At 44.2% G+C, this 13,408-nt stretch overlaps 1 protein-coding gene across 1 annotated transcript in view; it reads right to left on the bottom strand.

Annotated features, from left to right (window-relative positions):
• LOC146548168 (ribonuclease inhibitor-like) overlaps positions 1–13,408 on the bottom strand; it is a 343,680-nt gene that overhangs the window by 189,660 nt on the left and 140,612 nt on the right. The window contains exon 5 of the mRNA XM_085266265.1: positions 2,050–2,226. Coding sequence (XP_085122391.1) covers positions 2,050–2,226 — 177 coding nt within the window. The remainder of the gene's footprint in view (positions 1–2,049; positions 2,227–13,408) is intronic.

Genomic DNA, 13,408 nt, shown 5'->3' with positions numbered 1-13,408 from the left:
CTTTGCTTTCACTCTTTAATAATGAACTTATTTTTCTATGAAGGTTTGAACTTTGTTTAAACAAGAGAGAAAAGTGTGAAAATGTTCATGCCTGTCTGAGAAAAGTGTAGAAAGTGTGCAGTGAGGGTTTAACTGCCTTAAAACTTCTATAATACTTGTAAAACATAAAGCTGCTACTTCATTCTGAGACTTATTTTTAGAACGTAACTCGATAAACGAGCGACCGCAGTAATGTATTGTGTTTATTTTGAAAACGCTCAACAGGATCTTCAGATTTATTTTGAAAGCTTTATCTGGAAAACACAAACACATAAGCAGGAAACAAAGAGCGTGATATGAAACGATAGACGTTTTCATATGGTCATCATATATACATCGTTCTATCGAACAGCCCCAGCTCCTGCTGTCAGTCTCTGTAAATCTGCTCTTAAAACACATTTGTATTCACTGGCTTTTAATACAGCATGAGAGTTATTTGATATTTGATGTGTGATATTAATATTAGGAGTTATTTTAATAGTTATCTTGGATTCTTGTACAGCACTGTGGTCAACGCTGCTGCTGTAATTAATGTGCTATAAACACATAAACAATCTGCAGTTAAACATCCAAAACTAAAGATGTGATCGCTGCCTTTAGAAAATGTGCTGATGCACAAGATATCAGCTCCATTAAGGTGGAATGTGGCCGTGTTAGAAACATATTGGAAGAAGTTTGAAGCTGAAACTGTGAAGCTGAGAGTGAAAGAGCTCCAGCGTCTGTCACAGGAAACTTTCTTATTTCCACACTGATGAAAGCATCAAGCTTTGATTTCCTGCTGCTTTTATTGAGTCACACTGTGAAACTGAGCCACAGCTGAACCAGCATCCCTGTACAGCAGACACTTACAGCGCTTGGCTGCTTCCATTGGACCCTCTGCACAGAGCTTCAGTTTCCTCTTCTGGTCCCAAAGTGCAGAACAACAAGGTTTCAAACAGCTTCGTTCCAGCAGCATCAGCTACAGACATGCAGAGAGAATCCTTTGGTTGTGTTGTGTGTTTGCATATGGATGTAGCACCACCGCAGAGACGTGCTGCAGCTCTGTTTAGTTACCCAGCTGACAGCAGAGGCTGTAGTTTACTGTTACCAACATGGAAAACTGAAGCTTCATCAGCTGGAGCTACAGAGCTGGAGAACAAAGGAGACTGAGAGGCCAGAATGATGTGGGAGGAAACATCAAGAGCCTGTTTGAAAGGAGACACATGTGGATGCTGTGCCAGTCTGTGGTCTGTCAGAAGTCAGCTGAGTCACACTGCAAGAAGCTGCAGAATCTCAGAGGAGGAGATTTGGAAGTGTTTGTGGGACAAACTGGACTCAAAGAAAGAAGATGTTTGTGAAGTCTTTGGTGGAGGTGAGCAGTGTGAAGCAGAACACATGCAGATGAATCAGGAGGGAACAAACTGAGTGGGCGGAGCTGCCTGAGCCACGCCCACACAGACACAGCTCCTCTCTGGAGCTAAACGTCTGCTTCATCTCAGTCTCTTTTCTTCATCCTCCACCTCTCTTTTCTCTTCTTCAGTGTTCTGCAGCCACGGAGCCTCACAGCCGTTAGCACGCCCATACCTGAGCAGCTAGCATTACCCAGCATGCCGTGCAGCAGTGTCAGTTTGTAAATGTGCAAGAATTCCTGCTCCAAACTGTTTCACAGAGTGCTGTGTGCCGTGACCTTTGACCTGCTAAAGACCGTCAGCTGTGGATTATTCATTGTTGTGTCTGATACTTAGAACTGTGAGGAAGAAGCTACACAGTTAATCAGGGTCCCCTCTCTCTGAATCAGGAAAGGTGGGCAGGCCGCGTGTGGGCCGCGGGCCATACGTTGAGTATCACTGTTTGAAATGTGAACATTGTTCTGCTGCAGTCAATGGACTAAACCAGAGAAGAAGAAAACAGACTTTACCATGAAGATCCTCAGTGTGGATCAGTATAATATCAGCCTGATGTCTGCAGTTTAGTATCAGCACAACTTTCACATCATATTCATCTCAGCACAACTAAAACATGCTGACTGACCTCAGAGTTTCAAGTTTACATCCTGGACTCTCCAGGAAACCACACAGATGCTTCACTCCTGGATCCTGCAGGTTGTAGTTGTCGCTCAGGTCCAGCTCTCTCAGATGGGAGGGGTTGGACTTCAGTGCTGCTGCCAGATAATCACAGCTGATCTCTGACAAACCACAGCTCCTCAATCTGTATAAAGAATGAAAGATGTAAGTTTATTAGACAAAGTGCTTGAAATCATTCAGTGTTTCATCATCTGTTCAGAGCTGAAGAAGGTTCAGAATGTAGAAGTTTAGAAAATGGAAACTCCAAACAGCTGAAGCCAACAGGAAGCAGCTTCAAACAAACACAACAAGAGAAAAAACTCTGAATGTTTCACATTAAAGTCGAACATTTCTCATAAAAACAGGACAAAGACTTGAAAAAGTCGTGTTTTTCCTTCCAGGAACCACATGGCTTCACTTTTAAAGGTGAAGTGTGACAGAAATGGACATATTTGAAGTCCAACACCTTTTTCCAGTCACATTATTAAAGCAGACAAACTACAAGCTCATTTTCATTCCAACAAGTCATCTTCTGACCTGGACTAACAAAACTGGTCTCTATGTGCAGCTGGCTGTGAGACCAGTGCTCAGGGAGCGTCTACAAAGTGCAACACTGAAAGAACATCACACACTCATTTGCTTCCAGCACTTTCACACAAACATCTACTGTCATTATTGTCACCAAACTCTGTGGATCCTTTATTGCAAATTCAAATGGGATCAAATGGTCAGACAAAAGAGGGTTATGAGGAAATATGATGAAATGTTGTGTATTAGCAGCAAGTTATTGAATCATTTTCCTCAGAAACCAAACAAAATGATTGACAAACATGTTTTTACAAACTCAGTGTTGGACTTGGATCAGCAGGATAAGCTGATGTTTAAAGGCATTTGAGTCTCGCTGTATGAGAGTCCAGTTCTTACTCAATATTTATGGATGATGTTCTTTCAGTGTTGCACTTTGTTTGGCACAAAATGAAATTATTTGGCCTCTCAGATGCTTTTAGAGATTCCCAAATGACTGATGATGACATCTCTGGGGTCTGATTGATAGAAAAAAAATCTCTTTGAGACCTTTTGTAACTGACAAACTCTTCATCTGCTAACAACACTGAGTTGAATCTCCATGGCTGATAGTTGGAGCAGGCATCAGGAATACACATTGAAAAAACAAGAGGAGAAATCACCAGAGTCTTATAATCACATTCTGTAACTAAAGGGAGACGTTTTTCTATACAAATATATGTTTTATGGACATTAGAAAAAAAAAGAGTATTGACGTGAAGCAGGATTATGAAATCTCCATACATCAGCCAGCCCATAATTATCAAGAAAGCTCTGAATGACGCATGCTGACTTTGGACTAAGTGTACTTTTGTGTGAACTGTGGTCCATAGCAGATAATGAGCAGTTTAGGTCTCCCTCAAAGATGATATTGTGTGATGACATATTGGGGAGCCGCGCAAAGACATTAGTGAAAAATCTGTGATCGTCCCAATTAGAGGCGTAGATATTTGCTAAGATCAAAGGAAAACCATAAACTATATTTTCTGCACTTAAAATCCTGTAATTTTCTCATAAATCGACAGTGCGGCTTATGGATGAATTCTGGTTGTGCTTACTGACCTCGAACCGATTTTATGTGCTACACGGCGCTCAGAAACCTTTCAACAGATGTTTTGGTACGACTTTGCTCAGCTACGAGGCCGCACCGCTTGATGGATTGTTGGAGCATTACAGCTACGAGGAGCCTCGCGGAGTGATACGTACTCTGCTTCAACGTAATATTACTGTATTGAGTGTGTATAAGGACCATAAATGGCACCTGTAAGAGACACGGTTACAAAGAGGGTTTCAAACTCCAGGCTGTCAGTCACGCAGTAGAACCTGGGAACAGAGCAGCTGCTTGTTATTATGCTCAGCGTCTGTTTACATTTTGACTGCACGATTGTGAGCTTTTTGTTATGCACAAAAACAACATTGTTTTCTTTTATTTATGGAGCATTATTATTTAATAAATGCTGATCATTTATTTCTGAGTAATTGTTTCATGTACATCTACGCTGTATGTTAATAAATGTGCCTGTGTGAGATTTGGGACACAGCTTTGACTAAGAACTCTCTTTTTGTTCGAACTTTCTGGCTTTAAAAATATCGAGATATATATCGTATATCGCCATCCAGCTAAAGAATATCGAGATATGAACTTTGGGTCATATCGCCCAGTCGTAATATTGCAATAGGTTGTCCGTTAAACTCAAGCGGGGCTTGGGCCCTGGCACGGCGTAGCCACACAATCCTGGTAGTAGTGACGCTCGGCTATGACGGCGTGCGGGTTACCAGCTGGCTTTCTCAGGATAGGGCTCCTGTGTGAGCGGTCGACAATAACGTCTTTATCCATACCCAGCACTTCACGTAGTAGCACGGATACGGCCGTGGAGGAGCTCGAGTCCAGGCCCTCTGGGATCCCTATGATGTGGATGTTAGCTCTCCGCTTCCTGCCTTCATCACATTTATCCTTCAGGTCAGACAGCTCCTCCTTCATACTCTCTACTGTAGACTGCAGGGTGGTCACCTCATCGCTCCACATTGACAGCCCATCCTCAGCTTCTTTCACTGTAACCTTTACTCCATCAACTTCGCCGCACGTCGCCGCCATGCTGTTAGCGATCTCATTTCTCAGTCCTTGCACGTCAGCCCTTATATTGTCAAAATCTTCTTTCAATGCATTTCTGACTTCTTCTTTTAACAGCGTACTAATGTCCTCTTTAATGGATTGAAGAAGCTCCAGTTTTAGAGCAGTAGGATCCACATCACGCGCGTCTGTTGAGTCTGCTCTTCAGCGGCCGTAGAGCTGGACGCTGCCCTTTGGCCATCATCGATACTCTCGCCCGAGATCGCACCGGGGCTAAAATATTCACCTGCTCAGCTGTTTTTGATCAGTTTGAGCCTGTGTGGTTTGATCAGGTGGAGGAACGATGTGATGCTATAAAGACATCATCTTGTCCAAATGATGTTGTTCCAACACGTGTTTAAAAAGATTTTAAAGGTTGTCGGTTCCGACATCTTAGCGATTTTTAACAGCAGTCTTAGTTCAGGTGTTGTACAGCCTGTTTTAAACATGCTGTTGTACAGCCTGTACTAAAAACCTGATCTGGATCCTCTGTCCGCTCAAATTTCAGGCCTATTTCAAAGCTTCCCTTCCTGTCGAAGATTTTGTAAAAGATTATATTTGTTCAGCTGCAATCTGTTGTAAAGGTTTCAGTCTGGTTTTAAAGCTCTTCACAGCACTGAAACTGCACTTTGGAAAGTTCTTAATGATCTTTTATCAGCCACTGATCAGGAGACTCAGCTGTGCTTTTGGATCTGACCGCTGCCTTGACCACAGCATCTTGACCTCACCATTGGAGCATGGCGGCATCAAGGGCGCTCTATTAGACTGGTTCAGCTCTTTTATTAAATCACATTATTACATTTGGGGCTTATATTTGACGGCAATTTGAAAAACAGCTGAGCTCAGTTGTACAGCGGTCTTTCTTCAAACTGAGGCTTTTATCTAAGGTGAGATCATTTATATCTTTTAAAAACCTTGAACGGGCGATCCACGTTTTCATGACGTCCCAGCTGGATTATTGTAACTCCTTATATGTTGGAGTTAGTGGGACCTGCCTGGCAAGACTGCAGCTGGTCCAGAAAGCTGCAGCTCGTCTTCTGACACAAGCTCAAAGACATTTATCGTCCCAACAACCACATATACGCTGGTCCCTCGCTGTAACACAGTTCACCTTTGGCGGCCTCGCTGTTTCGCTGATCTTTTTTGTGCAATTTTGCATGTTTTTGTTTTTTACAGCGCATTGTGTTCTGCGTCCTGATTGGCTGTAGACCATTGTCAGCCAATCTCGTGCCGTGTCTCCTGTACAGTACAGAATGTGTTCAAATTTACAGCAGTGTGACTCTGCAGTGCTGCACTGTATGTTTGTACGTTTTGTCCCAACAAACAACAATGATGACGAGACGTTTTGCACCTGTGGTAGCAGCCAAAGGCAGAGGAAGATGCTGACCATCATAGTTTCAACAAGGAGGCAAAAAGGTTGTAACTGTCCACAACAAGAACATCGTAAGGATGGAGTCAGCTTTGGCTTTGTGGCTCAGTGACCGCAGGAAAAAGAACATCGTGCTGGACACCAACATTATCTGCAGAAAAACTCAAAAGCTTTATGAAACTTTACCTGACAGCGAGGAGCCCAGGCCATGGACGAGTGCTCCTCACACAGAAGCTCATTTAATGCCAGCAAAGGCTGATTTGACACGTTTCAGAAACACTTTGCTTTCACTCTTTAATAATGAACTTATTTTTCTATGAAGGTTTGAACTTTGTTTAAACAAGAGAGAAAAGTGTGAAAATGTTCATGCCTGTCTGAGAAAAGTGTAGAAAGTGTGCAGTGAGGGTTTAACTGCCTTAAAACTTCTATAATACTTGTAAAACATAAAGCTGCTACTTCATTCTGAGACTTATTTTTAGAACGTAACTCGATGAACGAGCGACCGCAGTACTGTATTGTGTTTATTTTGAAAACTCTCAACAGGATCTTCAGATTTATTTTGAAAGCTTTATCTGGAAAACACAAACACATAAGCAGGAAACAAAGAGCGTGATATGAAACGATAGACGTTTTCATATGGTCATCATATATACATCGTTCTATCGAACAGCCCCAGCTCCTGCTGTCAGTCTCTGTAAATCTGCTCTTAAAACACATTTGTATTCACTGGCTTTTAATACAGCATGAGAGTTATTTGATATTTGATGTGTGATATTAATATTAGGAGTTATTTTAATAGTTATTTTGGATTCTTGTACAGCACTGTGGTCAACGCTGCTGCTGTAATTAATGTGCTATAAACACATAAACAATCTGCAGTTAAACATCCAAAACTAAAGATGTGATCGCTGCCTTTAGAAAATGTGCTGATGCACAAGATATCAGCTCCATTAAGGTGGAATGTGGCCGTGTTAGAAACATATTGGAAGAAGTTTGAAGCTGAAACTGTGAAGCTGAGAGTGAAAGAGCTCCAGCGTCTGTCACAGGAAACTTTCTTATTTCCACACTGATGAAAGCATCAAGCTTTGATTTCCTGCTGCTTTTATTGAGTCACACTGTGAAACTGAGCCACAGCTGAACCAGCATCCCTGTACAGCAGACACTTACAGCGCTTGGCTGCTTCCATTGGACCCTCTGCACAGAGCTTCAGTTTCCTCTTCTGGTCCCAAAGTGCAGAACAACAAGGTTTCAAACAGCTTCGTTCCAGCAGCATCAGCCACAGACATGCATAGAGAAATCCTTTGGTTGTGTTGTGTGTTTGCATATCTGCTGTGTTGCTTTGTGAGGATGGATCATCTCCTGCAGCTCCAGATAAACAAGCTGCACCTGAACCTGGTAGCTTCACTTAGAAGACACTTGTGACGGGAACGTGTGAGAAGTTTTGTGCAGACAAGTTTGGATTTAGAGTGTGGGACGAGCTCTCCACAGTCTTTGTGGAGATCCACATTCTGCATACTGCCTGTGAGAAGCTGCAGACATTTGTCCTCCAAATCCACTGAGCAGCTGCTCGTGGTGGTATTAGCTTCATGTGTGCGTGTTAGCATGAAGCCTCAGTCACACTCTGCTGTGGACACGGTCACGGACAGCTGGACGCCTGATGGACGAGTCGTCCTTCCTGTTAAACTTCTTTGAGCATGAGAATAGCATGAGAAGCTCAGTGGACACTGTTCAGTGTTTTAACTCTCGCTTTCTGATGGGTTTAGATTTTATTATTGTCATTTGTATTAGGAAATATTTAACCATATATTCTTAGAGGTGTATAATCAATTGTGTAGTGATAGGATGTGTGATCTTTAGCAGGCTGCAGGGGCTTGGTGTGTATTCCACACTAGAATGCACACCCACATCCTGGGAGCACGAGAGAGGTCGTACCTTCTCTTATTGTTTTATGGCAGGATTAACGTAGCTACGTCTGTTCTAGTCTAAGTGCTTTTTGTTTAGATGAACTGCTGGACTTCCTCACCATGTTATCTAGGGTGAACCATCTAGGGTGAAGGGGGGTCTACCCTCTTCCTGACCAAGGATGTTATATGACCCTTTGATCAGCAGTACCACACACACACACACACACACACACACACACACACACACACACACACACACACACACACACACACACACAGTATTCTTTGTTCACATGTATACCTATGTGAGATGCTATATGTTAATGACCCTATGCATATTCATGTAACCACAATAAAAGGAGTGCTATGGGGAGCCTGGCTGAGAGTCTGATGGTGGTCAAGTGGTGGAACGACGCTTGGCTCCAGCCAGGTCTCCCTCATGCATGAGTAAACCAGAGAACTTTGGTGCCTTGTGTCTTGCTTTTTGCTGCGTAGCAGATTGTCCTTAACGTTCCAGTGGATAGGTTCAAACTACAAACCTATCACTTTCACTTCAGCTTCACCAACAACAGCACAAGCAGAGCAGCCCACTGCCTGCATGGCAGGGACAGCGCCCCCTGGTGACTGTAAACCACTACAACATGTAGACGGCCGTCTGCAGGCTGGATGTAGCACCACCGCAGAGACGTGCTGCAGCTCTGTTTAGTTACCCAGCTGACAGCAGAGGCTGTAGTTTACTGTTACCAACATGGAAAACTGAAGCTTCACCAGCTGGAGCTACAGAGCTGGAGAACAAAGGAGACTGAGAGGCCAGAATGATGTGGGAGGAAACATCAAGAGCCTGTTTGAAAGGAGACACATGTGGATGCTGTGCCAGTCTGTGGTCTGTCAGAAGTCAGCTGAGTCACACTGCAAGAAGCTGCAGAATCTCAGAGGAGGAGATTTGGAAGTGTTTGTGGGACAAACTGGACTCAAAGAAAGAAGATGTTTGTGAAGTCTTTGGTGGAGGTGAGCAGTGTGAAGCAGAACACATGCAGATGAATCAGGAGGTCAGCATCAGTGTCTCCTTGTGGTGGACGGTAAAAGAATCAGAGCCAACGCTCCCGTCCACCCTCGGCATGAAGCAGTGCTGTTTCTGAAACAGGAGGACAAGTCCAGAGAAGACAGAGGAAGCAAAGATGAGGGTGGGACAGGACAGCAGGACTTCCTTCAGACCTGCAGCTCCATCACACTGCTGTAGGTCCTCTTCATCACACATGTACCTGCAGCCTGTCTTCAAGTCCAGGAGTCACCTCCACACAGTGTAGAAGCCTCCTGTGCAGACCATGGAGTCCAGCCTCTGTCAGGGAAGTCGGCACTAAAGCCTGAAAGACTTCAATCTGTCTCTGCTCCACCCGAGAAAGACCAGCACCGTACTTGTTGTGCATTCAAGGAGGGAACATCAGCGCTGCATCGTGGGAACAACACCGCAGGAACAAAGACACAGCACGGCCGATGAAGGACGAGGACAAAGGAAAGGTGAGTGAGAAGACCCTGGTGGTGTGGACGGACCTGCAGGGGCTCCAAGACTGAGGAGCAGAGACGTCCATGTACCAGCTGAGGATGCTGCAGTGATCCAGGGAGCTCGGTCCAATCTGAGGCCGTGTGAACTACGTGGACCACAGTTTCTTCACAGACTTCAGCCACGTGAACATCTGGAGATCCAACAGTGTACGAGCTGTGAGCCATCAGCTGTTTCTCTCATCAGCTGCTGTAATGAGAGCTGCTGGAATCATCTCGAGCAGCAGGAAATCACTGATGTTGTTTCTAACCAAAGATATGGGACTGAGCTCCGCTGAGCTCCTTCTGCTTTCATCCAGATAGAAACTGCTACAGTCTGCTGATTATTGCTTTGCCTCCATCACACGAGCTCTTTATCCTGTTCTTCACTCTCATTGGTTCTTTGTCTGCTTGTTTTTACAACAGTAGTCTTCTGATTGGTCAAAGGAGACAATCAGCTGTGACTAAATGTAGCTCCTACAGCAGTGATGGGAATAACTACTGAAGCTAATCCAGTATCAAAGCTCAGGAATCAGCAGCTCCCACCTCGTTTTCTTTCAACAACTATTTTTAGCTGCTGTGTTTTTGTGTTTCTGCAGACCTCAGACATCCTGCTGCTCTGGACAACTTTTTCATTCTTTTGTATCATTATTTTGCTTTTCTTTTATTATTATGTTATATGTATTAATATGTGAAACACTTATTCTTTGTGTTTTTGCTTTGCTCCTGTCAAACTGCTTTAATAAAATCTGCTGCAGTCTAAACTGTGGACGTTCCCTTTTTAACCCTTTGTGAAACAATAAAGGTTTAAATCTGAGTATTCATCTATGTTAGTGTTTAATGGGTCTAATAGGTTGCTTTGGCCTTTCCCAGTAATATCTTCCCTTGCAGTCTGTGGTCCAGGCTTCTAAAACCATCCCAGGTTAACAAGAACTACAATCTAGAGGAGAGCTGCCATAACAGGTGTGACTGATGAGATCTGACCTGCAAGGTTACTCAGGTTTGTTTGTATCAGGACAAGCAGGGAAGCCGCCTGGACGTCAAAGTACTTAGAGCTGGGCGAGTGTCCTCACCCACATTGGCTTCACAACTCTGCATCATCTACTGAGTAAGACTCAGAGCATCAGAGATTAGAAGGTCTACAAAGAGCTGAACCAGACTTCCTGTATAAAGGTTTTAGTTCCACAGATCGACAGTGTCAGCACAACTAAAACGTGGAGACTGACCTCAGAGTTTCAATTTGATGTTGTGGATTCTCCAGAAGAACACACAGCTGCTTCACTCCTGAATCCTGCAGCTTGTGGTCTCTCAGGTCCACCTCTCTGGGATACGAAGGGTTGAGCTTCAGCACTGCTTCCAGATAATCACAGCTGATCTCTGACAAATCACAGCGCTCCAATCTGTATAAAGAATGAAAGATGTAAGTTTATTAGACAAAGTGCTTGAAATCATTCAGTGTTTCATCATCTGTTCAGAGCTGAAGAAGGTTCAGAATGTAGAAGTTTAGAAAATGGAAACTCCAAACAGCTGAAGCCAACAGGAAGCAGCTTCAAACAAACACAACAAGAGAAAAAACTCTGAATGTTTCACATTAAAGTCGTACATTTCTAACAAGAGTGTTTTAAAGACAGAGTCACTGATGATCATCTTCTGCCCAGTAAAACTTTGGGTTTCCTCATGTGAGTGTTAATGATGCACAAAGACTGTGAGTGCAAAGAGGGAGCGAGGAGGATGACAGAGAGATGGTACAGGAGCATCAAGAACCCGGCGAGGAAATGAGCAGAAGGACTTTGGAGCCTGTTGGATTGAAGCTTTCACAGAGACGTGTTTGACTGGACACCACCAGGACAGACTTTTAATCCCAGGATTTGGATGAGCTTTCTGTCTTTATGGTCACAAATGATGCTGTAACTCTGTGAATGTCCTGGAACTGTCAGCAGTGTGGTTACGTCCTTTTGACCTGAGTTTCCACAGCTCTTATAACAGCAGTGTACATTCAGACTGAGACACGCTTCAGTCTGTATGGACCTGTTTCTGTAGCTGCCACCATCATTCTACGGTCGTGTCCAAATTCATGGGCTGCATCCTCCCGAGGACCCGGCCTTTGCGGTCTACGTGGGCTGGGTCCTCAGAAGGTCGGGTAGGCTGGAAATAAACGGCTGGGGAAATTGGACGGTCTAGCCTTCTGATTAGCATCACCGCTGTCTCGGTGGAGTTTAATAAACTCAGCCGTCTGCTCCTTGCTATCTAAAATATAACAGGACACTGGCGTAAATTCTCGACCGTCTCATACTTCTGTTTAATCAGTTTTCTGTTTGACGTTTAGTCAGCTCTGTAAAGACCAAGGAGGAACCCACCTGGGGGATTAATAAAGTTTTATTTTATCTAATCTAATAACTTTAATCTCAGCCAAACCGATTTACTCACGAACAAACAAAACACTGAAAAAAGCCAAACAATAACATTTTGAGGTTGTCTAAGTGACTTATATATCACGTTTAACCTGAGTAGCGAAAGTCCGCGGTGATCTGAAAATGATGTGCCGGGAGTTGTGCCGTTCTCGGCGGCTTCAGTGACCCTCGAGCTCCCGGCGAGCTATCGAGCTGGTGGGTAACAGACGTCTCCGAAAACGTCGAAGCACTTTTGCAAATATGCGGTATCTTGATAAACCGAGCAGATATTTGATGTTTACACAGCTACTTTCTCGCCTGAAAATATGTTAAAAGTTTATTTTGTGACCGAAAAAGATTAGTATGAGTAATTTTAAAACTTAGTAGCGGCCGCCATTGTTGGAAACTGGAGTTTGGCTGGGCCGCGCTATGAATTCTGGGATATGGTAGGCCACGAAGGACACACCCGACCCATCCTTCAAATTCGGGGAAAAGGAGGACGCATTTGTTGGCTGCATTCGGAGGAGTCTACGAATTTGGACAGCCTTCGACGTGTCGCTGTGACGTAATCGGTCTACAAATGCGGCCTCAGGAGGATGCAGCCCATGAATTTGGACACGACCTACATGTTTGTACATCAGCTTATCAAATACTGTCTGCTGTCTTCATTTATTACTCTTCACCTGCTTCACTGTCACTGTGTGGGCGGAGCTGTCTGAGCCCTGCCCACACAGACACAGCTCCTCTCTGGAGCAAAACTTCTGCTTCATCTCCGCCTCTTTTCTTCATCCTCCACCTCTCTTTTCTCTTCTTCGGTGTTCTGCAGCCACAGAGCCTCACAGCCATTAGCACACCCATACCTGAGCAGCTAGCATTACCCAGCATGCCGTGCAGCAGTGTCAGTTTGTAAATGTGCAAGAATTCCTGCTCCAAACTGTTTCACAGAGTGCTGTGTGCCGTGACCTTTGACCTGCTAAAGACAGTCAGCTGTGGATTATTCATTGTTGTGTCTGATACTTAGAACTGTGAGGAAGAAGCTACACAGTTAATCAGGGTCCCCTCTCTCTGAATCAGGAAAGGTGGGCAGGCCGCGTGTGGGCCGCGGGCCATACGTTGAGTATCACTGTTTGAAATGTGAACATTGTTCTGCTGCAGTCAATGGACTAAACCAGAGAAGAAGAAAACAGACTTTACCATGAAGATCCTCAGTGTGGATCAGTATAATATCAGCCTGATGTCTGCAGTTTAGTGTCAGCACAACTTTCACATCATATTCATCTCAGCACAACTAAAACATGCTGACTGACCTCAGAGTTTCAAATCGACATCGTGGATTCTCCCGAAAATCACACAGATGCTTCACTCCTGAACCCTTCAGGTTGCTGTAGGTTCCACTCAGGTCCACCTCTGTGGGATACGAGGGGTTGGACTTCAGTGCTGCTGCCAGATAA

Source organism: Mchenga conophoros, linkage group LG23 (genome assembly GCF_057382185.1).
Source record: "Mchenga conophoros isolate Kocher_MC1m ecotype Shallow Benthic linkage group LG23, M_conophoros_male_GT1.1, whole genome shotgun sequence".
NCBI classification, from domain to species: Eukaryota; Metazoa; Chordata; class Actinopteri; order Cichliformes; family Cichlidae; genus Mchenga; species Mchenga conophoros.
This window is presented reverse-complemented; position numbering and strand designations above follow the sequence as displayed.